Here is a 25,789-nt window from a genome sequence, read left to right as displayed (position 1 = left end):
AAATCAGCAGAGGTCCCTCTGCATTGAAACTCTTGTCATTCATTCTTTCAGCTGTTCTCTATTTTTATACCACCTGGTAGTTTGCTCATGATATTCTGTCATCATCCAGCTACTGACAGGGATATTCCACAATTTCCAGCCCAGTTGCTGTTCCTAGTGTGGTTGCCTGATTACCAGAAGCCAGCCATCCATCAAGAACTTTGGAGTCCAGTGGTTCAACTAGTTTTCAACTGTAGTAGTAGTCCATTTAACCAGCTCCTGCTTTGTTATTGTCCAAGTGTCAAATGCCTTGTTAAATTCAAAATATATTGCAACCACTGCTTTTCCTCCTTAAGAACAACTCAACCTGTTGGTCTCACACTGTTGCCTGCTCCTTTCCTTCCCAAGCTTTGCTGCTAAATGCAAGAAGCAGGTTTTGCTTATGAAGACTAATATCCAGAGTATTGAGTAGTTCAGCATTTTCTTTGAAACCTTCCACTAGGTTGCCTTACCACTCCATCAGCAGACTTGCATTCTTCCTTGAAAGCAAGGATATCTGTAAATATCCTTTTTGTCCCCCTCAACACCCCTCAGTAATCCTAGTTAGAGCTGAGTTTTGTTTGTGATTCGTTCTTCTGCTTTTATGCTGTTTGCTACCTGCCCACATTGTCATCTCTGGAATGCTCCCATTTTGTTTTTTTGTCCATGCAGTAACATCCTATTTTGCCAACTGGATCTTCTGCTGAAATTCCATGCCTGCATGGAAGTTGTCTCATTCCTGAAGTTGTAACTGCAGAAGGGAGTTCATGAGATCTCAACAGTTATCTTTCAAAGTAATTCGGATCTCTTGGACACTTCTCTTTCATGGGTGCAATATCCTGAATCAAACACAGTCTCTTCTAAAGTACAGTGTCCTGTTTCTTACTTTCCCATTATTTCTCTGGATCCTGAACCTGGTCATCTGGTCACTGCTGAAGTCCAAGCAGTCCTCTGTGATAATGTTCATTACTAGTTCTTCCCTGCATCAGCATTAATGGTCATTTCTGCCCACTTGAAAAGCTGAGGTGTTTTTATGTCATTATGCAAGTCGAGAGAAAATCAAACACAAGTTAAAAGTGTTTTTTCTTAAAACATGTGGACTTTTTTTACTTGCATGGTTATAACATTCTTATGCTTATCTATATAACATGCTGTTGAACTTCCAAGTAATTATTGGATGTCAAGGACATCCAACAGAGAAGGGAAATCAGAAAAAAGATGACATCTAAGAAGATTGATGAAATGACTTCACTTCGTTTTTCAATCTCAGTGAACTTCAGGTTCAGAGCATTGGTTGTAGTCTTTTTCTGTCTGTCTGAAATCTGAGGTGTGTGTACACAGAGCAATAAACCAGAACACTTTGCACTGGATAGATCATGTAGGCATTCAGTTTTTGCTCAAGTGTCAGTTCATCATACAAAGCAATACTAAGCTTTAAGGTGTTTACTCTGAAAAATTAACAACATAATGGGCAATATTGCCTATAACTGCTTTGGACCATTTTTTATAGATGTTTGGAACTTGGACCTTTGGAACAGTGGTGTTTACTGTGCTTGTATTCACGGTTACATTTAAGGTAAGGTATGCTGTATTTTATCCACTGAAACTTTCTTAAAACTTGGGGTTTTTTTAATTGTTGCTTACTGATATTGGTTTCCTTCTATCACCATGCATTTTTTTATTACTTTAAATAGAGAGTTTGCTATCTGTGCCTTCTTAATTGTGCTCAAACTTGAAAGATGATTTTAGCTAATTCTATGTAGAATTCTTCTCTATTTTCAAAGGGTATAATTCTGTTTTATCTCCTGACGGGAATTCTTTTTGCATCTAGATAGTAACAACATCATATAATTTTTTTTTTTCAGCTTGCACTAGATACACACTATTGGACATGGATAAATCACTTTGTGATCTGGGGATCACTGGTATTCTACATTGTCTTTTCTCTGCTCTGGGGAGGAATTATTTGGTATGAACCCTAATATTAATTGCATTGCAGAAGTTGTTTCAGAAACATAAAGTTGTTATATTTCACCTTTTGTCACAGAATTAAATTTAGCTTTTATACAATGCAGAACTCTATTTTAAACACATCAAAATTGCTAACTGAGAGTGCTCAGCTCTTCTGTCAATGAATGTCTGCTAAAATCTTCTTAAGAATACAAGGAAAATATCAGACCCCGGACTACCAATGGGTTTTTCTCAGTAGTGTCAGTCAAAAGCAGCCCAGTCAGTCAAAAGGGTTGGTTCAAGGAGCTGATGTTGCTTTTCTGAGTCAAAATGTCACAGAGTAGGTCATGTCTGTGCTTTTGGTGACTGCCCACCTACCTGCTGGGCTTGTGTTGGAAGCTAACTGTAGCAGTCAAAACTAGAGACAGGGAGTGGAACTCAATATTGAAGTGATGTCCAAGAGTCCTGTGTTTGAGCTCATTGTTTTGCCTTCTTACTTAGCAAAGTGGAGTTACTATAGGTGTCTGAGCACCTTCTTGTTCATGCTGGTAAGAAGCTTTGTAGGAATTAGTATAACTCTCATGCATAGCCAATTTAAAGTGTTGGGGGTTTTTGCTATTAAAAGTTCTGTGTACTTAAAACTGAAATTTTTGGAAAGTAAATTGGAACAAGTTCAGTTCCTTACTTTGCTTGACTGCCATCAGGAGCTGGAAATTTTGTTTCACACTTGTAGAGCTCTCAGTTACAAGGCCATCTTTTAAACTACTGCTGAAGCTGTTCTACTTTGTATACACAATATTTTGAGGGACCAGAGAAGGAGGGGGCTAACTATTGCTTGGTGATTAAGATGCAATTTAATTTAGAGAAGGGATTTGTATTTAGCATGTCTTTTGCAAGTGAGTAACCACCTCTTAAATCCATGGATATTTAGCAGCCTCTTCTTTTATCTAGTAAGATAAGATCTCAGTTTCTTCAGCATCAGTTTGCAGAAGTGACGTTTTCCCAGATAATGTTTTCCAACCAGCCTTGCTGTGTATTAGAGATGTGACTATGTGTATGTAAAAATGCATTTTAGCTTAGTTATCTTTTTAGTATGCAAATACTACCAAATTTTGGAAACTGTCAGGTTTTATACTATAGCCTTGCTGCAAACTGTCCCTTGATCTTAGTGATTATGGCTTCTGGTTCCCACTACCTTAAAGTGATAATCATGTAACTGCATGGGATACAGGGAGATTAGGAAGCGAAGGTATTAATAGTGTTGTTAGATAAGTATGAATAGGATGGGGAGCATAACATTAAAGTATTAGAGGTACTTACAGGAGCCTGAGAGGTATGAAAATAAGTGTGGATAATGATCCCTAGTCTGAGGATACATACAATGGAGTGTGCCTTAGCAAAGACCAGGGGAATGGTGGGTGGGACACTAAGAAGAAAGGTGGAAAATACCTGGGGCAAGATAAGGGTGCATGGAAGAGCATAAACACGTTAAGAATGAACTTAATTTATCTTTGCAAGGGAGAGACGCTACACAGGGAGGGGACAGTGTGATACTTCCTGCAGTCTAGAAGACAAAAGGAAAGTAGATATCTCCAGACAGTGCATGGTTATCTCTCACTTTGAGAAGACTGGGATGGATGAATTCCCATAAACTGAGAAACTGAACCTGAAATATTTCATCACTGCCATAATTCTTGTATTTAATACTGCCAGCCTTTATTTTGTGTATTGAAGTGTAATAATTATTTTATCTTTTTTCCTCCCAGGCCTTTTCTCAATTATCAGAGGATGTATTACGTGTTCATGCAAATGCTGTCCAGTGGTCCTGCGTGGCTGGGTATAATTCTGCTCATAACTGTCAGCCTTCTTCCAGATGTTCTGAAGAAGGTCTTATGCAAGCAGTTATGGCCTACAGCAACAGAAAGAATCCAGGTAAGTAATCTTTTTCATCATAAAGTTAGGTGGATTTTGTATTACAAGTGTCTAATCACCTAGGCCAAGGTCAGAGATCAGATTAGAGCAGAGGTTCCCCATCTGTGGTGTCTGAGCAATGTGGTGAAAGATGCTGCTTGTTATTTATATGGTGGAATTAACCTGAATCCCAGGGCACCGTTTGTGCCTCCATACCAGCAACCACAGGGAAATCAGCTGATGAGGATGGTGGGAGACTCAATATAATTTTTGATTTGAGGAAATAAGAAGGGCAAGGGGATTGGGATCTCCATAAGGGTAGATAAGAAGCACTTACATCTAATAACATACTGATGCTTGTTACAAAAACAAATGCATTAAGACTTACTCATATCCTATTAATAATTTTTTCATCTTTTATATTTCAACTTACATTTTGCCTGTTCTGGTCCATTATTTGTACATAAATGTGCTTTGCTGTGCCAATGGGAAGAGGATTTTTAAATCTGTTCTCTCCTTTCATCTGATCAGTTCAAAAGGAGAAATGACTGGGTAAATACAGGCCAGCTCTTCTAAAGCTGGAGAGCAAGCCAGGTTCTGTGGGAACCACGGTGGTATGCTGAGGACATGAACAGTAAATGTTTCCTTCTATTTTAACCCCAGTAAACTTCTATATATTATATGTGTTAGAATGTGAAGGACAGTAGTGGTGCTGAACTTTAAACTTAATGGTCCTGCCCTTGCCCTTTTCAGCCCATCAGCTGCCACTGGTAGGTTAAAAGAATGAGTTACCAACAGTGGAAGGGATTAGGTAGCATTTTGATGTTTAATTGAGAAGGTACTTTGCATTAAGAGGAAATGAATAAAGAAACTTTGCTACCAAGGGAAAAAAATATCCCTGTGGCAAATGTAAAAGCCTCTGCCACTGTTCTGTATTCCTAGAATGTATAGGTGTATTAATGCCTCACTTCAGGAAAGAATAAAGAATAGCAGGAAAGCATTCCCAGGCAGATCAGTATTTAATGTTTTTGCATTTGGAGATCTTAGATGTCTCTTTGCCATGTGTACTACTTGTGGAAGAAGTTGACCTCAGTATAGATTCTGAATAGTTAATTTAAAAGTCTAAAGAGAGAAGGGTTGAGGTAAAGAAACAAGCTAATCAATAAAAACCCCTAACAAGAGTTTTGTAGCATTTCTTACAGACATTATATATTAGTACTGGAAAAATTAATCAATAGTAAAACAGACTTGGGGCTCAACACTGGCAGTATTAATTTTTCAGTATTTAGTCAAAGATCTGTGACTTTTAACCAGTTATATCGCTTGTGTTTCTTCTTCCCTCTCTTTGTTTCTTCCTGTCTTCCAATCTGCTTTGTCTAAATAACTGCTACCTTGCTTTAAACACAAATGATGTGCTCGGTTGCTTCCTACAATCTTCTGGGGAAATCAGACTAAACATCAGTGCCTTTCTGTTGAGCAGTCCACCATCTTTATGCTTTCTCAGACTTCAAGCAGTCTAAGTTTCTAATGGAACAAAAGGTGACTTTTTTCTGCCTTTCTGCATGCTTGGCCACTTCATTCAATGGACTTTATAAAGTTTATCATCAGAAGTTATTTACCATATTCATTATCTCCATTTGTAATTCATATCAACTATATTTTGAGGAATACTTTTTAGTATAGTTTTTTCCTTCTGTGTATCTCAAAAGATTGTATGAATTGTTGTCACAGTCCATCACTGTCACTATCAATTTTTGTCACTGTTCTTGCATTTTATACAATGTTTCTGCCTCAGGAATCTATGATTCTTATATCCCCATTTTAATCATTAGTCTGCCTGTAGATGAATGTGTGTTGGGTTTCCATTGTACCTGAAAAAGTAGGAGGACAGTGGCCACACAAACAAGTGATAATTTTGATTAGGCTGATGTTGGTAGCATCATACAGAAAATGTGGTACTGGAAACCACTTAAGCAGTCTTTGGAATATATTAACATATCTTCTCTGCTTCTAGAAAATACAGCTTTTTTTTTCTTTTTCTAGCATGCATTTTGAAACTGAGCTTTCCTTATGTTTCCTTTTATGAAATTTTGTGCTCTTTCTAGAAAGAAAACAACTCAAGATCTGAAAGTTTATGACATTATTTAATATAAAAGTAGAAGAAATGCTAGTAAATCTTGTTTCCCCTACAGTCTACAAGAAAACTGGTTTTTTACTTAATATTCAGAGACTGTTGGTTTGCATTGCAGATTTTATATCTTTCTGTCTTAATGGTTAAGATAAAAAATGTATTTCCTCCTTTTTTCCCCCCTCAAAAATATATAGTCAATAAAATTTACTGTAATTATGTAAGTCAGAGGGAAAATACATTTTTTTTCACTATCAACAATTCTGACTAAAATTGTCTCTTAAGTGCCTTAGGATTGGTTTGAACTGAGCTTATAAATTATTATTTTTGAATGTACTGCATTCCTAAAAGTGATATTGCTTTCTTTATAACAAAAGGGCTTTGTGAACAATTGAAAAGATTAACAAAGAACTAGTAACCATTTCCCAGGTTAATAAATTAGTTCTACTCAGGTAATAAGAATGCATAAAGCTTTTGAAGCAGTTATTATATTTCTAAATTAGTCAGTTATTTGAGAGTCACTCCATTGTGTGATGAGCGATTGTTTACCATCATTAACATTCGGATGTTTTGAAACCACATATAGTTCTGGGTTTTTTTCAGAGCTTTTCTGTGATATATATACACGAACAGACATATATGTGTATACACATACATATATGTACATACCAGTACGTGTATATATATGTGCATGTATATTGATATATATATATATACATATGAACTGTTGTCTTTCTTGGGCTAAAACATTACTTCTGCAAAAGCTTTGGAGGAATCTGTTGCCTTTGGGTAATTTCAGTCAAAATCTGATTTCTTCTTATATATGTAGTGTCTGCAACTCTGGCTCAATGACACAAATTGAATTTTGTGCTTTAACTGGTGACTGCAGCTGTGAGGTTTCTTTCAGCTTTTACTTTTAAAAAGCAATAGGGTATTTGTTTTAATATATATCCAATCGACATTGATTTTATTTTCTTTTTCTTTATTCTTCTTTTGTTAGTAGCAGGATTTCAGCTGTTCTGTTAGGGAAAATATAAATTCGATTTAAATTATCCTATTTTCATTTTTATAATTTTCACCTTGATTGACAGTGTTTCAGCAATTCCAAGTATTTGGCAGCTGAAATACCAGGTGTTTAGTTTCTGAGCTTATAAATTACTTCTGTACTTTCATCCCTTTTTAAGAAATATTTTTCTTTTTCTCTTTGTTTTTGACTGATGATTTTTTACTTCGCTTTCACTGAGTCACAAGCTTGGGCCATCAGCCATGTTATGAGATCTTTACCCTTTGCTGCACCTGTGGAAACCCAAAGTGGTCCTTTTGCCTGGGAAGCTTCTCTGGGGATTCATCATTCTCCTGTTCCTCAATGGGCTTAGCTGCTGTTGAACAACTCCTCTGGGCACTCAGAAAAGTGTTCACCAGCAAAGTGCTGCCTTTGTCACGTGTCAGGCTCCTCCTCTGTGGAAACAAAGCGATGGATCTTGCTGTTGCAGTATTTGAATGCTGTGGAAGAAGTTTCCTTGGCAACTCCCCGACCCTCTCTGCCCATAGTGTATGACTAAGCTGTAAATCAGCCTTCATTAGCACCGCCCCATCACCTCCGTGTGGGGCACTCCCTTCGGTATGCCAGCTGTTCTGGGCAGTAGTGAAAAGCAGGATGTCCACTCCTTAATGTAGGATTTGTATCACAGGCACCTCTCCCATTCAGTGCAGGTTACTGTTAGAAGGGCAGGTCACAGAGCCCACAGTATTTAGTCAGTTTAGTGATTTTGAGAGTAATTTTTTAACAGAGTTTGAAATGGAATTAGAAACACCCTCAAATGATTAATCTCAGGATCCAGAAATAGAAACCTTGTTTTACACTGGATAACCTTTCCTTTTTAAATCTATCAGAAAATCCATCACTTTTACAAGACTTTGCTATAACAGTTACCAAATGGTACAATTCATTCACATTTCTTGTATTCAGCAAGAGTCTCACTGTTTTTCCTCATCCTTGCAGAAGAGTATGAGACATAAAACAGCCCAAAATGCACTGGCGAACTGCGATGGGCCACTTCTTGAAGGAAATCTTTCACCTTCCGAGCCATAATTAGATCAAAGCTAGGTAACAGTATTGTACGTGTTGCCAATTTGGATTCATTTCTATTGGTGCTATTTACAAATCAACTGTTTCCTCCAGAGTTTTTGATGTACTTTGTTAGTATTGATATAAAATCATTATGTTTTACTTGGAGAGCCTAGTTTTTGCAAGAGATGTTCCATGCCACAGGTAAGATCTTTTTCTCTCAGAAACTTAATCATGTAAAGCAAACCAATAAATTGATATCCCCATATTCATGTCCTATAAATACACGGTATTATGCATAGGTGTTGTGTGACATTTCTTCTATAAGAACTGCAGTCATTATTGCAGAGTGTACTCACATTACACCGCAATGTAGAATACATAAAGTCAGAGGTAATTTTTACCCACGAGAAGTTTATCCATCCTCTTTCATGTGTATATAGACCAAATGCAGATGTGAAGATAACCATAGTGAGTCACTTGTGAATAGGACCTTGGTCAGAAGACTGCGGCTGTGCGTCTGACAGTGTCTGCCACAGTGCCATGTTCTGTACAGACCAGGGCATTGCTGTGTCACTGCCTCAGATCAAAAGAGAAGTGCCATAGTTTAGCTGTATATCTGAGACAGCAGCATAAGCTGCCCAAACATAAGGCCAGCAGGATGAAGTTCTGTGCTTTACGTCATCTCCTCGCTATGTCACTGATAACACAAATGAGTAAGAAGGTACACTCTTTAATGATTCCCACCTGGATGCCATGACTGTTTCCAGTCCCTTCATGCTCTCCTGACCCCAAAAGCAGCACATGAGGAACTGAGTGAATGTGCAAAGTTAGCATTATGTGAAAAGGACAAATGTCATGTGCTCTGTGTGCTGTAGGACTTTGAAGTAGCTGAAGACAGCTAATGTAGCTGATTTGCTTTTAATGACTGTTACATGAGTAGTAGTAGAAAATGCCAACTTCCTTGACTAGCTTCAGGCTTGGTAAAGACTCATCTTGGAGCCATGTGTAGAGAAAAGCATTTTATTTTTAGAACTTTCTATGGTAACTAAAATGCTTCACTTTCTAGCTGAAAGAATAGGAAAATTACTTATCAAACTGTATGATTACTCCCTCTTACATTTCCAAAATAAATCTACTAACCTGTACCTGATTTTATGTAATAATGTTGCTGTTTGGTCTATATGTGTTTAAAAGAACCCAGGTCTCACTGTGGTGAGCAGTTTAGGATAATTTGTGATCTTTCCAAGAGTGTTTTTTAAGAGAGCTTTCAGATTGTTCTAGGTTATGCAAGAGTAGTGTTTCAAGCTTGTGATTGGCATTAAAGTGTCATGTTACAATGCAGCCAAAGTTCTATAAGCTACGTCATTAATATTTACTTTGTGATTTTGTCCTTTTCCTCCTGTGTTCTGATTAACAGGGAAGAAGGGGATGATTAAGAATAGACGATTAACTGATTTATATGGCATTCATGGAAAGATTTATGAATAGCATTGCTTTGAACCTTTGTTTATAATGCATTTATGTTAGATACCATCACAAAACCTCCATACCTCTATACCTGGAAATTGTGTGTGCATTTAGTGAAAAGAATTTTATAAACTCATTGGGGAAAGGGTTGTGCTAGTTTTATTTAAGTTTGTGCACATGTCCAGGCTCTTGTCATGCAGCTGTGGTTTTCTGTAGTCCTGAGCATTTCCTGAGTGGAAGTGCCGATTCTGCCAGAGTCTGGAGTGATTATGTGAGAAAGATAAATTTTAATGGGCAATTAGACCAAGATAGTATTGAGATGTACAGCATAAATTGCCTATATAGATGCTACACATCTTAAGCAAGTCTAGAATTCAATACTGCTTTGAAGTACAAAGCAAGTGTATTAAACTCTGGAACCTTCATCTGTTAGCACAAGCTGACTGTAAACAATTTTCTCTCTTTGAAAGTACAGGGCAAAGTACTTGAATCTGTCCTGTCTTAAAATTCCACATAAGAAGTTCAGGGATAAAAAGATGTACCAGGAGAAATTCCAAAATTCCAAAAACCTTGATTTAAAACACTTCCATTTGAAGGCAGGCCTCTTTGTCTTCATCTCTTCTCTGAAGAGCCCATTATCAGGTTTAGAAGTTAAGTGTAAAATCATGTCTGGTTCTGTAGGTCTTAATATAAAACTAATCATGTTGAAACTGGCTGATTGCAGAGCAACACGAGGGATTATACTTTCACATGAAAGTAATAGCCATAGTGGTGATCTAGGGAAAGGTATTATTATACCAAGGGACAGTGGTCCTAGAATGAAAACAATTATGTACTTTTGGTTCCAAGATTGTCTCTTTACTGTGTATTTGTTTCTGTTTTTTCCCTTTAACAGAATGCATCGAGGCACTGTCGGGAGCACATCTCGGAATTCACACCTCTTGCCTGTCTGAAAAGCCCAAGATACAGGAGCAGTAACTGCAGCAATTCCCCAGCAAGAAGGTCTAATTCTCATTCTAAAAAAGTGATGTTTACGCAGTGGAGAGGCGTTGATTATTCAGTACTTCCATCTGTCTTTGGCTATTCAAATAAGCATGGCGCTTCCAGTGCAGGCTACCACTACAGTGGGTCAGGTTTGGAAACGTCCATGTGACAGAACACCAAGTCAAGCCTTTAAAAACTGTGGTTTTGTTTATTTATTTTTTCAGGAAACAGACATGTCACAGAAACATATTAAACTATATGTGGCTTTTGAGGTCTGAAGTAGTGTTGAGACAAACAGGATCAGGAGCTAGAAGTATGAATCCTTCCAGGCCAATAGGCCTCTTTTTATGTTTTGAACTACTGGAGCAATGAACAATCTGCAGTCTGGTACTGTGAGACTGGTAGCACTAAAAATTCTCTTCATCCTGTGTCAAGACTTCTGTGTATTTATTACTTCTGTCATCTTTAGTAATTTTCTTTGTTACTTGAAGTGCATAGTTTCAGTCAGTCACCTACATCTTGAGATCAACAGTTTTAATTTTCAGCCAGGAGCAATTGTCTCAGTTATCTCAAATGAAATTATCCTAAAGCATATTTAACAAATGCTGTTTCTGATTTTCCTCTGTCCTTCTTTCTTTCTTTGCTCTTTCTGTAGAACAAACTGGTGTTTCCTCTGTGCAAATCTGCTCTCAAGAAACACTCTCTAATGTTCACTTCCTTGTAAGTGGCCAAATCAGGGCTTTGTATGGTTTTGGTTACTTTTCCCCTGTAGAAAGATAGGCAAAACAATCCTTGTGTAGAGTATGCACACACAATATGAAGTCAAGTTGGCTGTTAAATAGGTAAATATCACCAATGTTGGTATCTACTTACAAACTGAATGTAAGCATTTTGCCTAAAACATCTTTGAATTTGTCAAAGATGCACGCTACCTGGTGTTGTCACTTCCTGTCCCTATGATTGTAAAATACATATAGCAGAAAGTATTATATATTAAACTTTGTTTAACACAGTTTGTTGGGTTTTTTTCTTAAAAGAAGAAAAGCTGTTTTTCTGGATGAGTATCTCTTACTATCTTGATTCATCATCTTAATTCTGATTTTTTTGTATGCGTGTATGTTTAGATACTGGCTAATGGGCTTGGTAGATGTATGACAAAGCACACAACTGTTAGCTTTTGCAAGCAAACCACGAGGTGGCACGCAACTGTTGACTAACAGTTGAACCACAGTTGGGATACAGAAACTAGTTTGACTGCAAGGATTCTGTTTGAATTTTCTTAAGAATGACAGCCAACTTGCACTTCTGTTTTCTCTGCTACATTTATGTTACCTTGCAGTAATTCAACTATTAGCTGCATCCTTGTGTTGTTTCTTTAGTCCAGTGTTTTATTTTGGGGTGCAAAAATATCTGAAGGAGTAATTCGATTTCAGCCAATTTCAGCTTGGTGGTTAGAACTGGTTAATAGCCATTTTCATTCAATGCCTCTGTGAGGACATACCTAAAAATTCATTTCAGTGTGAAAACAAAATATTTGGAATCAGACTTGCAGCATTTCTTGGAAGACCTGGCCAAGACATTGTTAGTTGTCATTCGTGTGGGATAGAGTGGCAGAGAAAAATTATTTCCCTTTTTGTGTTTTAACAAGAAAAGACAGAGGCAAAATAAGTTTACTTACTACTTTGCTTTTTAATGAAAGAAAAATCAACTTATTAGGTAATGTTCCACACAGTATTCTGAGTAGTTTTCGTATTAAACAAACAGTGATTTATTATTAAAATGCCCTGGGTCAAGCAGAGATTGTAAAGTGAGTTATGAAATCTTCAGTATACCAAAGATAACAGAATTTTACAAGGTCTAACAGTGAGCACCACAGCTAAAGGTTTTTTATCATTTAACATATAGCACTTTTAAGTTTCAAAGAATGTCCTTATAGCAGTAGCATTTGAAATACATACTCATGTGTGTGGGTGTGTGTACATATACTTGCCATTGCAGACTTGAATGTTGGTCAGTTAGAACCGTCCCCTACATAAAACACTGGTGTATATATTTTTAAGAAGTTAATATGGGTATACATTTTATACCAGTAGCAGTGACAAATTTCTTGTGTGTAGTTAACAAATTATTTGTAATGTATTTTTTAGAAATCTTAAAATTGCCTTTGCACTGAAATATTTTTCATACTGTAGCTATTTATAAATCTGTTTTACGCATACATTTGTTAACACACCATTTCTATTTTTTTTAAGTGTATGTTTTGAAGGCTTTTTTTATAACTATAAGTTTTGGCCACTTAAATTTAGCTTATAGTGGAGTCGTGGCTGAATGTTAAAGTTCTAATGAATGTCAAATTAGAAATAGAGGTCTGTCGCTCTATGAGTCTCACCCATTGATGTTTTGTTGGGATTTGTGGTAGCAGTGATTAGAGCACTGTACTTGCAGTGCTATATTATAACTGCTCACTTTTTTACTCTACAAAGCTTCCTGCTTTTTTACTTTGTGAGTTCTATCTTTTAGCCTTAAATAAGGAAATTTTTGCTTGATGTTTTTGAAAATGCTGCATTCTTGTTCTGCCTACTAACAAAGCAATTCATTGCAAACTTCATGTAGCTCTGCACTTAGATATTGTTGACAACGTTGTTCAGGCTGAAACACCTGTATACACGTTTGAGAAATTTTAGTTAAACATCATTTTTTGGAGGAGAAATAATGAGTGAATGTAAGTGGAAGTTTCTGCTTTGATTTAGCAATACTTTTACCTTTAAAAAGTTGGTGCTGTTTGTTTGTTAAAATAGACTGTTTAATGAAATGAACGTAAAACATCAACTTGGCTTCACTTGATGTGTTTTTGCTTCAGTCCCTGTTACTATTGCCATGTAAACCTAGTCCACCGCAGTAGGTGTTAACTTGGGAGTTTTACTGCAAAAGATAAAAAGATGAAAAGGTAGGAATTTGATCAAAATGCATTAGTGTTTGATTATGGGTGGGACACTGACAGGAGACAGATTTTTTTTATGTATGAAGAAAAAAAAGAAAGAGGAAAAGTCTAAAAATCTGTGTAACCTTCTAACTTGCCTCGTTTAAATTGTTGCAGCTTTAACAGCATAATGTCCCCATAACTGCTTCTATAAATGTCTTGAAACTGGTAAGAGCTAACCAAATGTACGTGAAGACTTAAGAAGTATTTCAAGCTTTTTGGCCACAGAAGCTCATATATTCCTGCAGTGGCTTGTGGCAAAAGATCTTTTTTGTTTTACCATGTACAATAATTGTTTGTTCAGCCACTTAATGTAAAAGCTTACAGTTTACTTTCTTGCTTGCATTAGCCTGTTTGTCTTGACCCAACTGGCTTGCAAAAATAAGAAGACAAAAAATAGCTTAATTGTGGAACTGCACTACTTTTCTTTTGGAAGCCAGTGGGATCCTTGTGCTCATGCTACTGTCTGTTAAAAAAGCTTTAATGGAAATTTGTGAAAATATTGCAAAAGTGAAAACATACATGATTCTACTTTGCAGAATAATCAAAAAATCAGTTTATATAGCTTTAATTTTTTACCTTACGAAAATTCACAGGATTTCAATCTGCATTGTCTTGGACATAAATTCTGTGCTATATACACTTAGCATTTTAAAGGTTCTTTCATGAGCTAATGTAAAGTAGAATCTGCGAAAGTTGCTGTATGGGGCTGGGGGTAGTTATCTGTGCTTTAAACATTAAAGATGTCTGTAGTCATCAGCACCAAATACTGACACTTATTTTTAATTGAACAATTTTAGGTGCATTTATTTGAAAATAAATCAGCCTTCAAATCTAATGTTCAGATTATCCTATACTATTTCATTTATTTGATTTGAAGAGTCAGTGTGTGAATACATTACTGTAAAGTTTCTTTTCAGTACTATTTTTAACTTTTATTTCTGTAGACAACCAAATATACCTTGTTTATATTCAGCCACATTTTGGATCCTTATGTAGAATATATAAGCAGGAGATACAAATCTGCTTGCAATAAATACAAACATTCAAGACTGGTTTAAGTTTGCTTACAAGTAATTACAGTAATTCTAGTATGAATATGAGATGGTTTCATATTAGTCTGTAATAAAATGTAAGTATATAAAGAAAACAGAATGAGTGTTTGATTTGGTTTTTGAATATGTTTGTAGTCGTGCTCATTTCTCATACTGGAGAGGGTCCAGCAGAGCACCACAAAAATGATTAAGGGGACTTGGAGCATCTCTCTTACAAGAAAGAGACTGCAGGAACTGGGCTGGTTTAGTCTAGAGAACAGAAGACTGAGAGGGAATCTCATCAATACATATAAATATCTCAAAGGTGGATGTCAAGATGATAGTGCCAGGCTCTTTTCAGCAGTGCCCAGCGACAAGACAAGGAGCAATGGCCTTAAAGTAAAACACAAGAAGTTTCACCTCAACATGGAGAGGAACTTCTATACATTGAGAGTGGCAGAGCACTGAACAGGCTGCCCAGGGGCTTGTGGAGTTTCCCTCTCAGGAGACATTCAAAACCCACTTGGACACATTCACATATCACCTACTGTAGATGACCCTGCCTTGGTAGAAGGGTTGGACTGGGTGAGGTTGGAAGGAGGTTCCTTCCAACCCTACCAGTTCTGTAACTCTGCGATTTTCAGAGTGTATGTAACCAGCTAAAAAAGCAAGCTAACATAAAGAAATTCAAAGAAGGCTGGAATATGAGCTGGGGGATGAGGGGTTGTTCCAAAAGTAATAGAAATTGGTGCCAGTCCAGGAGAGCTGTGTTCCTTCTTCACAGATTTACTAAGTGCTAAGGTTCTTTCCAAAGTAAACTCATAATCTACACATGAGAAGGTCTGCTACATTTCCTTACAGTTCTGCTGTGTGATGTACACAGAGCTATTTCTCTTTGCTTTTGCAATGTTGTCAATCTAAAGAAGCTAAAGTAAAAAACAATGGGCTCTGACATCTGAGTTGATAGCAGAGTTCATAGATTCTTACAGAAGAGGCTGAGTGCACAGAGAGACCCCTATTTTATTTCATTTGGTGATACAATTTTACAGAACTTCCCTGCAGTCTCAAAACCATTACAGGCTCCAAAGTACATTGGCTCCACCAGGGTGAAGGTATCCCAGACAGCCTCCACAAAGCAGTTCAGGGTGTCAGGTTTGGTCCCTCCTTCTGCTGCTCTGAGGATATGTAGAATGCTTAGGCCTTGCTTCTACATTGATTTTGTACTTCCCATAATAAACGTTTCAGAGGAACGGGTTTGTATTTATATGAAATTTTTATCCAAACAATACAAGAATGTTGTACCCATCACCCTTTTGTACATCAAGAAATTTTGTGTTTCTACTGAATGAACTTATAGAGAAGGTAGTTTGAAGGGGCTATGTAAATATAGAAGATGTTTTTCTCTTTATTCATGTAAAGAAAAAAAGCATAAATTGCAATTAGATAGGATATTACATTGAAACTGTTTTGGAAAAAAAAAATAATGTGATGATGTATCTGGATTTCAGGAAGAATACAGTACCCATATGGACATGTTACCACACAACTTCATTTTGCACATAAAAATACATTTACTTATTTAAATGAAAAAATGACAGAAAATAATTTAAGTGAGGAACAGTATTCTCAATCAAATACCATGTGTTTTCCATTATCTTTTAAGTTATGTTCTTTTAGTAAGTCACATTATAGAATTGATGGAAAACTGGTTTTTATATTCTATAGTCAGGCTACTCAGTATTTTCTGCAGTATATGCAACACTGCTCTATAAAATCTTACCTGAATGTTATCTTGATATGAAGTGAGGTAGGCTGGAGACAGACTGAAGTTCCTTGGTTTTGTTTTTCAAATATTCTGATTTTCTCAGGTGATACTCTACAGGAATTTAGAAACAGTATTTGACTATTCTATTAAAGCTTTGTTGTTGTGTGTTTCCACTGCACATACAGGTGTATTAATTTTCATTTTATTCAAATGCTAAGGCAAAACTCATACCCATTTGAAGGCTTCATTTACACTAGGAAGTGATAAGATAGGGATAAAACCAAATATACCCATTAACTTCCTTCATTATACAGATCAGTTTATCAGGTGCCCAATGTCTCCATTTAGGTTCAAAAGGTTTTTGAAAAGAAAAGTGCACTCTGTGATCTTTCTTATTTAACTGGCAAGTATGCAGTAAATTAATAATGTTGAGTCTTAATCATTTAAGTGTTGGTTTTCCATTTAAAGGTGACAAACAGTATTCAATTTTAAATGACCAAAAGACGTGTTGTTTTCCATTACTAATTTCAGTTAAGAAATCTCATGGTGCATTATGCTTTTAAAAATACATAGGATGCAGTCTCCTGCTAGGTTCAGAGGCTTCCTATTTCAGGGAGAACTCTTGAGTCTCTCCTTATTTAATGTGGGTAAAACTGATCTGTTTTTCTTCCTAACAAGGTAAGGAATGTAAATATTCATTTCAAAAGTACGTCAACAACTTACCATGAGACTTCAGACATATTTTGTAAAGATACTTCCTGCTGAAATGTTAACCAAATTTGAAAGCTCTGAATCTTGCCGTCTAATAAACACTGGGGTCTAGAAGAGAAGGAAATCCTGGTCCAAAGGATCAAGCCATCAAGTGGTATGCAGCCTTTTATTGCAGAAAATACTTCCAACCAAATAGCCAGCCTAGAAGAGCATTTTTCTAGGAAGTACTGAACAGGTTGTTTCTAGGATGAACAAAATTGCATAGCTACAGAAAGTTGTCAGTATTAATCAGGTTGAAATCTAATTGTTTATTCCCAGCTATGAACAGGTAGTGTGTATAATTTTATTCTAAGTTATAGCCCAGAAAGAAATATTTCTCCTCCTGAGTGGTTTCAGGCACAAGATCACAAAGCTTAAACTGATGCAGTGATAGAGCTCAGTAACAGTTGGGATTCACTTGGCTTTTAAGTTACTCTTCTTAGAAAGTCCAAATTATGTATTAGTTTAGCACAAAAGCCGTGTTTGTGCCTAACTGTGCTGAAGGGAACTGGTCCAGATCGAAAAAAGCTGAAGATCCTTCCACTATAGATTCTACTGGAACGTGAGTCAGGCTCTTCTGTCTTCTCAAATATGGCCCAGAGCAGATGATTTGGAATCCACCTTTCTTGAATTGTCCATCTGGAGTTTAGGGTTTCAAACTTCATTGCCTGCTGAACTCTTGTTCTCCCTATAGGTCGAAAATTGTATACATGCGTTTAATTTCCCCTTGCTTGCCTCTTACCTGACATGCTAGAAGTCTGTGTAACATACCATGCTTAATTCTGAAAGGAAAAAACCCATTCCTTTTATGATGGGGAAAACATAGTTCCATGCATTTTAGCAAGATAGATCTCTATTTTTCATGCTCTCTCAGAGGAATATTCAGCAGGCAAATCAGCACATCTGAAGCAACATGGTCACCACCATAATGGTTACTTGCCTTGGTTGCTTTTACACAAAAAATACTTGATCACGTGCACATAAACACACAAACTCTGTGTGTCCCCATCTCATGGGGGAGATAATCACTCATCTTCATCCTGCTTTTCCCAGGCCTTTTTCTCAGCAAATTAACTCTCAAAGTAAGCTCATCTACTCTTTTCTCTACTGAAATTGGATGTGTTTGGGAAATTAACCTTCTCCCTATTGAGTCCATTCATGCAAATTGTTAAAAAAGGATACATAGTCTCATGGGACTTAGTAAATTTATTTTTCCTTATAAAAAATATGTGATTTGAAGGTATTGGGAAAAAAAGGAATTTTTAACCCACTTAATTCATTGCAAACTACCTATGTCCTACATTTTTGTCTTGACAAGAGAAAAGGTCTCTTTTGATACATACACAAAGATTTTAAGCTAACATAGCTTTCTATGGCTATTTAAATTCTAACACCACTGCCACCAAGGAAATTCTTACCCATATCCAAAAGATAAATTTCACTCTGATTTCCTCCTGATCTGGTTCTGCATCACTCATGATTATATCCTTCAATCAACTTTGGGAAATATGCCATTTCCTTGAGTCCATGAATGTGTCCATATCCTATCTGAATAATGCACTTAACTTTGGCATCTTATATATCCAGATGTATATATGTCAGTTCATGAGGACCATCTGTCAACACTTTATTTCCAAATGTCTATGAACACTGAAATAGAGAAAGTTGAGATATATCTTAATTTCACTGGCAACTAATGTCATTCAAGAAGGCTGCAGCCTGACTCATTGCTTAAGAGCTGTTGCTAGCAGCTACTTGTGTTTTCCATAAGGTTAATTGCCAACCACACCATTAACTTTTTAACTGTTTCAGTCTATGAAGATTTACATTCCCGCTACATTTCACAGAGATGCACACTTGCCAATCCTGATACAATTAATTTTATATCCACATATTGAGCCAAGACAATAAGTTTGGAATTCTACTGATTTAGGGAAAAAAGTGGATGTTGTGCAAAAAGCCTAGGCTCCTGCTGCCAGGCACAATAAATCCCATGATACTCTTGTCACTGATGCGTTTTCTCGTCTCTGTGTGGACACTACAGGTGTTACATGAAAGTATGTCAGCTTGGGAGTTAGGAAGGTTAATTAGAGTGGCATAATTAGAGTGATCCACAGCAGAGTTCAGTCATCCCCTCACGTGGATTGACCTGTAAATCTTGTGAGTGTCCATTTGAACATTTGCCTGCACCTCACTTTTTACATTACTGTTCACAGATATTTCATCTTACTGCCATGTCACACCACTCTTCCAGTAGTGTTCATGGATTGCAAATCCATTTATTCTTAACTACCACATCAGATGTACTCAAAAATAACATGCTCTACTAATATTTTTAAATAAAGTTCGTGGGTTTTGTTCAATCCCAAACAATTCCTTTACTATGAGTCTTCATTGTTTCATTTCAGTTGTTTCATGGTGCACAGGCCAGAGCTGATCTAGACTGTTTCCCACAGAACAAGACGGCAGCACCTATGACTTTGAAATCCCTGCTTCACATACTGCAGACCAAACCACACCATGTTTCTAGTCCCAGGAAGTTTTCCAGTCCCCTCTCCCTCTTTGCCTCTTCTCTGCACAAGCAGAAGTAACTGGGAGTTGTGTATTTGGGAAGCTCAACCTCAAAATATGATCCACGAAGCCAAATGTGAGGTTCAGGCTCAGGCACTGATGGCTGTTGAATGCAAGGTGTCTAAGCTCCCATTACGGCATTACAGCAGGACATTTCTAGTTGGGTGAAATAAAAATAAATAGTATCTGCAACATATTTTTAATCATGGCATTCAACACAGGTTCTTTAGCACATATTGTAATTGTTTGTGTGTGTGTTTACTAATTTACTGAGCTTAAGCATCATGAATTCCATTAATTATTTCAGGGGGTTTTTTTAAGCTCTTGGGAAAGCTAAGGAAAAAGTAACCAGGAGGGAGAGAAAACATATATGCCAAAGGATCTTCTGCATCCATGATAAAGAAAAAAAAAATTGAGTATTCTTGGTGCCTTCTGTTACTATGACAACAAAGACAGAGAGACACTAAATTTGAAATGTGAATAGCATTGGGGCTCTTGCACAAGCCAGGAGCAGGATGGACGTCTAGCTTCACCCTCCCATATGAATTCTGTTGCTTGTGGCCATGTCCCCAGTACACATTCTAGGACTAATTTATTTAGCTGACAAGGTCTGGACGTTGCAGCCTGAAGCTGTGGAGTTTTGTAGGACAGAAGGATCTTCAGAGTCCCAAATCTCTAGCCAGGGAATCTTCCTCCTTCCATTTAGACACTTGGGGCCACAGGCCGATCTCCCAGTCCTCTGAATACCTTTAACAGCTGTGGAACCACTAACAAGAGACCTCGTCTGACTTGTTACCCTGAAAGGAAGGAAGGGAGGAGAGGAAAGAGGATCATGTGCTCCACATGTCAGATATGTTTTACAGGCATCAGGAGTGGTGGAAGAGTCTGATTCTGTGCCAACCACCCAGGTAAACAACAGGACAGATTTTCCACAGCCACTTTCCAGAATGAATATTTGCTAAATCAAAGTTTGGGGAGATGCCATGCCCTGTAGATTTCTCTATGCCTGCAGAAAACCACCTTCTGTCTTGTGACAGGCATTTAAGATTGCATTGCTCTTCTAGGCCCTTTCTGGAAGCTCTGCCATGCAGGGTAGCGATGGCACATGAGCTGCACGAACTCTGCTTGCTTTTTAGCTATTTTGCTATTGCTGTCCACAGTGTTGGTTCAATTAGAATGGAAAAGCACAGAAAAAAACCCTTTCCAGATTTCGTAAGATCAGTTTTTAAATCTGCCCTTTTAAAGCCATGCAAATGAGAGGCTTTCTCCACATTAGCTATAGTTTCCCTTAGTCCCCACACTTGTTGCTATGGGTTTCCTAGTACCTTCCAATAGGAGGGTCCCACCAAAGAATTCTCATTTTATATACCTGATTCTCTGGAGATAATGTTTGTCATGGTTTATTCACTCTTCATACATCTTACAAGACTGGAGTGTATCTCTGCTTTTTTTCCAGTGACTGATTCAGAGAATAAATGGCAATAAATGGTAGGAGATATACGAAGGATGACTTAATCTCCAGAATCCTGTGTCTTCACACCAGTGGTGACAAGAAGTCTCTCACTGGACCATCTGTTTTTTAAATCCCAAACTTGTACACTGTTTTTTGATTAAGCTGAGTTCAGGGATGGCATCAAAGAGCAGTTGGTGTGCAAAGCTTTTTCCTCATAGGTAATTAGCTTTCTTCCTATTCTCTGCACATATTTGAGTGTCTTGTCCATTTGATTCCTGCTCAAGCCAAATCCTTTCCCATTTGTTATGGCAATTGTCCTGTGTTTCATCAAGAACTCTGGCAGACACAAAAGGAGTATCCAGCCATAACAAGCTCAATGTTCCACTGCACCGTTTGGATAAAATCTAACTTACTGTAGGTTAAAAGGACTACTATGTCCTCTGCTGGTATTTCTAACACATTCAGCTTGAATTTTCCACCCTAGAGTAACCCTGAAATCAAGAGTCTTTCTAATATTTGTGGATAGACTGGTGTTATTTTTAACACCAGTTCTTAGGATTTGTATTAAAGTAAATATTTCATTCCAAAGAAGACTTTCTGGAGATACTTTACACCATCAGAAAGCAGAGTATTATTGCAATAGTGTTTCTTGAACCTATGATTCATGTTTGTTAATGTTCACGGTGTAATAAGAAGACAGGCTTGATTTTCCAGTAAGTTTTCTCACTTCTTGTAAAAACATGGAATTGTGCAGCTTACCAATGGAATTCTCTGAAGGCTTGACTCTTCCTTTTCCCAGTTTATTCATATTTTCACTATGTTTGCCACTAATAAATTTTTCGGCCCTGTATTTTATCTCCTAATTTGGGGGGATTTTTTAGCCTGCCTTAATTTTAATCAGAATTGATTTACATAATTAACTAATTATTTCCATAATTATAAAGAAAAGACTCATTGTCAATCTATGTTAAAAAAAAAATTCCTCTTGCTTGTATACAGTCATTACTATTTTATTCTAGGTATGTTTCAAAAATCTCCCTAACTTATCCTGGAGAGCTTCTGCAAATAACAGCTTTGAGTCTTTTTTTTTTTTCTCAGTACATTACTATGATTTTACAGACAGTTTCTGATTCTGAACAAGTTGTGGTTCAGACCAGTTGCTCAATAAAGGTCTCAGGTTTTTGATGGACCCAATTCATGTAATCTGTTCCTGAAAGCCAACTTCTTGTCGTTTTGTTGCTCCTCCAGACTTCATAGCTGGCAGAAATGGATACAGCTGATATTAAGAAAATTTCGTGCCAAAGTGCCATAGTTAGTTCTGCTCTTGCTTGAATTATGTTCACGTGATAATGATTCCCTATTTAGGTTCCTTTGTACATCTCTTCTTACTCCTTGAAATTTAAAGTAACAGAATCACAGAATGAACTAATTTGGAAAAATCTTCTGAGATCATTGAGTCCACCATGTGACTGAACATCACCTTGTCAAGTAGGCCATGGCACTGAGTGCCACATCTAGTCTTTCCTTAAACACCTCCAGGGACAGTGACTCCAACACCACCCTGGACAGCCCATTCCAATGCCCAATCGCCCTTTCTGCGAAAACTTTTTTTACTAATGCCCAACCTAAACCTCCTCTGGTACAAATTAAGACTGTGTCCTAAATGTGTATTTTAGAGTGTTCTAGACAGTTTCGGCACAGGGCACTAGATCAGGAGAAGTTAATGCCTGAACTAAAGGTCCTTCCTTCACTGAAAATATTGTCTTCTGTCTTCCCAGCCAGACTCCCAAAACACAGCTATTCCAGTGAGCCTCAAACACCTTGCAGAGTTTATCCATCCATAATTCTCAACATTTGTGCAAGTGATGAGCATATTCAGCCCTTCATCCTTGTTAGATCCTTCTGGTCTTGTCCAAGCTTTTGTATGAGTTGAAAAAAAAAGAGTCATCGACACTAGCCCCATGTTAATGTATAACACTTTCACACTGACAGCATCATGCACATGTGTGTGAAGGAGGTGCTCCATGGTACAATTTCTGCTGAAGCAAATACTTCATTGGTTTACAATTCCTAGGAATTCCACCCTATTCTTCATATTTAGGACAGATATTTTAAGAAAATTCAACCTCTTTCCAACCCACTTTTACCTTCAGCTGTTGTAATGTGAAAGCACACATTTGCTCTAGTGACTTACTTTCTTTCTTTATTAATTTCTTCAGACCTAAATGCCATCTGTTCTTGACATTTGCTTGAAACTTAACTGCTTCCTGCTGAAATTCACCCCAGCTTCTTAGCATTAGTCAAAACAAAAGTATTTTCCATGGAGTATAGCATTCTTATAAAAGCCAATGTTGTAATAATGGGTATATCTTACTTAATGTAGAAGAAATAACATTTCTGAGACTATTCATAATAAAAGTCTATTATACGATCCATCTCTTCCATAAACTCTGATACTACTAGCCAACGCAACTTTGAGGAAAGATTCTATGCTCAAAAGTATCTTCCTTTGAGCAAAGATTTCTGCAGAAATCCTGCTCAGTCAATAAAATGCTCAGATCTTCAGTCTGACTTCTCACTGCTTGACTCCAGCCAGTGCCGAAGGTTCTTGTTTGACACAGAACACAGCAGGAATCACAAAAGTCAATCGCCTCATGTTTCTACTGGTAAAAAATAGCAGGTCAGGAACTGTCCTTTGGCACAGGAACCAGCTGGCACAACGTGGCTTTCATACTCACAACTAAACTCTGATCTCCTGAAATAGGTCAGTTTCACAGTCTGCTGGGAATGGCCCCAGCACATACAGACCCTTGAACTGCTCCTCAGGGATTGTTGTTTGCTAGGACAGAACCACACTGGGGACACTACAGAGGATGACCAGTGGCTGTGCTTTAATCCTGAACCCTAGACCCATTTAGTTTACTGCTGTAGGGATAGCTATAGGGATAGAGATAAAAAATGCCTGCAACACCAAACAGAACAGAAATCTAAACTGTATGTTTGATTTCTGCCTCCCTTGTGCTTCAGAGTCTTCTTTCAAAGCTATTTTTGACAGTATCTTCAAATTAAGGCATCTTCTCTGCTCTTTCATGCCATCATTAATTAACTCTTTTTCCTGGACGACCAACTAGATCTTTTCAACCAACACTGAAAATGTTCTTGCAAGTACTGGGGGGGAAAAGAAAAGAAAGAAAAAAGAGAAGAAAAAAGATCTATCTGAATCTGCACTTTCTCTCTGCAGTCCCCTATTTCACAGTGAAGTGTCACAGGGTCATTCTTTCCCATGACATACTGCAGCATGGCACATTGCATGGAGAACAGACCATGGCTGCTGCTAAGGTGACTTGGTTACCTACTTGCAGCTCAGGTTCTGTTTGATCCACATTTTGGGTTAAGCTGCCCTAAGAAACTGCTAGATACCGAAACTTTGTTTCTGTAAAGCCATTTCCTGACACTACTCTGGGTCAGTGGGATTTAAGAAGGAGCATTTCAGGTTATTAAGGAGACAAGTGTACACAGCATATCTGTCATCTGATGTATTTCTCAAAATCAGAAACCTCTAGCTCAAGAAATAGGAAGTGCATGAAATATGTGTATTTTAGCCCCACTTCGTCCTCAGCTCTGGAATGTTTTTCCTGAAAAATTTAGTGTCTGAAACTTGCAGTTGTGTTATCATGAACATAATGAACTGCTGTTGCAGCAGGGATAGAGAGAGTAGCATTGAAGACTGCTGGCTGGATGAGAAGGGATTGGGAAAGACTGTGGTCACTTAGGGACAGCACCTCAGGTGCTTCTCATGAAACACACATCTCTGCAGCTCCCATTTCTCATGTGTTTGTACATGCAGCACACGAAAGCACATGCAGTGCATTAAAAGCAAAGGTTTTAATGCTTGGGGGTACCAGAATAAAAAAGAAAACACCTGTTACTGGTTGGCTTGTTGCTTTTTTCCCTCCCTATTTTTTATAATGGGAAAACAAATCTGCTTCCAGCTGTTCAATTGCCTGATCAAGACATAAACACACTAAGTGCTGTTACCTTCATATACACATTCCAATAAAAGCAATACAAAACGCTAGGAGCCAAGCACTGAGACACCAGGAAACATCAGAACTAAGGCTGCAAAACTTCACATGGCACACGGTGTACCTCTCCACTATTGCAGAACCGTGAAATTGTTTAGATTGGAAAAGACCTCTAAGATCATCAAGCCCAAAGCTTGATCAGCACTGCTTAATAAACCATGTCCTGAAGTGCCACCGTTCAAAAAGATGAGGCGATGCTCCTACAGGTAGTAACAGCTTTCCTGGAAATAACCACTTTTCACTGAGGAAGGCACACAAAGCCCCTCACTCCAACAATCCCTCCCAGCCCGGGGACCACCTGCCCCTTGTAGCCCGCGGCGAGGAGGCGGCGGCGCTTCCCAGCCCCTGCAGGTGCTCGGGGTGAGCGCGGCCAGCGAAGAGACGAGCGCTGCCTTGCCTTGCCTTGCCTTCCCTCGCCCCACCACACAAAGGGCCGCGGCCGCCGCCCGGGGCGAGCAACGCCGGTGCCGGGGCGAGCACCGGAGCCCGGACAAAGGCAGCCCCTCTGTGCCGCCTCCCCGCCGGCGGGCGGGGCCCGGCGGCGCCTCCCCCGCGCTCCATCCCATCCCATTCCCATTCCCATCCCGCTCCCTCCCTCCCGTGCCGCGGGCCCCGGCGGGAG

At 38.1% G+C, this 25,789-nt stretch overlaps 1 protein-coding gene across 5 annotated transcripts in view; it reads left to right on the top strand.

The window, feature by feature from the left end:
- ATP11A (ATPase phospholipid transporting 11A) overlaps nucleotides 1-14,559 on the top strand; it is a 117,115-nt gene extending 102,556 nt beyond the window's left edge. For 2 of the 5 annotated variants that reach the window (XM_088160156.1, XM_088160157.1), the window contains 5 exons: nucleotides 1,529-1,594; nucleotides 1,884-1,987; nucleotides 3,735-3,900; nucleotides 5,330-5,418; nucleotides 10,441-10,579. In XM_088160156.1, coding sequence (XP_088016282.1) covers nucleotides 1,529-1,594; nucleotides 1,884-1,987; nucleotides 3,735-3,900; nucleotides 5,330-5,407 — 414 coding nt within the window. In that variant the 3' untranslated portion in view covers nucleotides 5,408-5,418; nucleotides 10,441-10,579. Of the gene's footprint in view, nucleotides 1-1,528; nucleotides 1,595-1,883; nucleotides 1,988-3,734; nucleotides 3,901-5,329; nucleotides 5,419-8,009; nucleotides 8,126-10,440 lie in introns of all 5 variants that reach the window. The other 3 variants (XM_088160154.1, XM_014885104.2, XM_088160155.1) reach the window with 2 other exon arrangements.
- The last annotated feature ends 11,230 nt before the right edge of the window (nucleotides 14,560-25,789 follow it).

The sequence above is a fragment of the Sturnus vulgaris genome, chromosome 2 (genome assembly GCF_052056855.1).
Source record: "Sturnus vulgaris isolate bStuVul1 chromosome 2, bStuVul1.hap1, whole genome shotgun sequence".
In the NCBI taxonomy this organism is placed as follows: Eukaryota; Metazoa; Chordata; class Aves; order Passeriformes; family Sturnidae; genus Sturnus; species Sturnus vulgaris.
This window is presented reverse-complemented; position numbering and strand designations above follow the sequence as displayed.